The 949-nt window shown below is 39.5% G+C and overlaps 1 protein-coding gene across 1 annotated transcript; it reads right to left on the reverse strand.

Moving 5' to 3' along the window:
• Nucleotides 1-22: 22 nt before the first annotated feature.
• On the reverse strand, nt 23-943 carry LOC107735721 (platelet-derived growth factor receptor beta-like; the record flags this gene model as incomplete). The annotated part of the gene is made up of 2 exons (XM_016547314.1): nt 924-943; nt 23-307 (listed from the first exon to the last, which is right to left on the reverse strand). Coding segments are annotated over exons 1-2 (295 nt in total), but the record flags the coding sequence as incomplete, so codon positions are not given.
• Nucleotides 944-949: the final 6 nt, after the last annotated feature.

The following is a 949-nucleotide window of genomic DNA, read 5'->3' on the forward strand; positions in this document are numbered from 1 at the left end:
GAATCTTTTCATGAGTTCTTACCAGGCACAAAGACGGCCACCTCTCTGGTCTCATCTGTCCCGTTCTCCGAACACACATAAACGCCCGTGTGTCTCCACGTCACCTGCTCCAGACTGAGAACGCTGGAGGACGAACTTGGCTTCTCGACGTGGAACTCCGGAACTTTCTCCTCCCGTTTGAAGCGCCAGGTGACGTCATTCCAGCCGGAGCAGGTGATGCTGAAGGAGGAGTTGATGGAGAGGATGACCTGAGAGACGCTGGGATTGAGCTCCAGACCTGAGCTACCCAGACAGAGCAGGAGCAAACCTGCACACAAACCAGCATTCAGATTAGCACAGCTTCACTCAAACAACACAGCTCTACAACAACTCAAGGTGTGCATAAATCATTTAAGAAAAACACGTCATGAGAATTTCGGAATGAATATTTTAATGCCATTTTTATTTTGTTTGTTAATTATAACCATATTCTTTTGCATGCATTGCTCCATTTTAAGATTCTGGGTTATTTTGCTTCTACAACATGTCTTTGTTCAAACATTTTATCTATATGCATCTGTAGATTTCAATTACAATAACCTAATTTATCACAATTTTAAGGTAGGTTTTAAGGCAAAACACTACAGGCAATGCATTGGTTAATTTTACGATTTTAAACTATTTTGCTTCTATAACATGTCTTGTTTCAAAAGAGTGGAAAAAAACATCCAAAATACACATTTAAGATTTATTACACTTTATCTATTTGCATCTGGCACCGTTTGTTTTTAATAACCAAAAGTGTGAAATAAGCAGTAAAAGAAAGCCTTCTGAGTTCTATACATTAAATGAGTCATGTGCAGAATATACTGAGCTTTAGGTTTGAGTTTATTTGGCTAAGTCTTGACAGTAACATTATTTTGGGGGTTTGTTTAGTCTGTTACCTGTTGTCATGGCAGTCAGTTGGGAC

The sequence above is a fragment of the Sinocyclocheilus rhinocerous genome, unplaced genomic scaffold, assembly GCF_001515625.1.
Source record: "Sinocyclocheilus rhinocerous isolate Xijiao unplaced genomic scaffold, SAMN03320098_v1.1 C36258498, whole genome shotgun sequence".
Classification (NCBI taxonomy): domain Eukaryota; kingdom Metazoa; phylum Chordata; class Actinopteri; order Cypriniformes; family Cyprinidae; genus Sinocyclocheilus; species Sinocyclocheilus rhinocerous.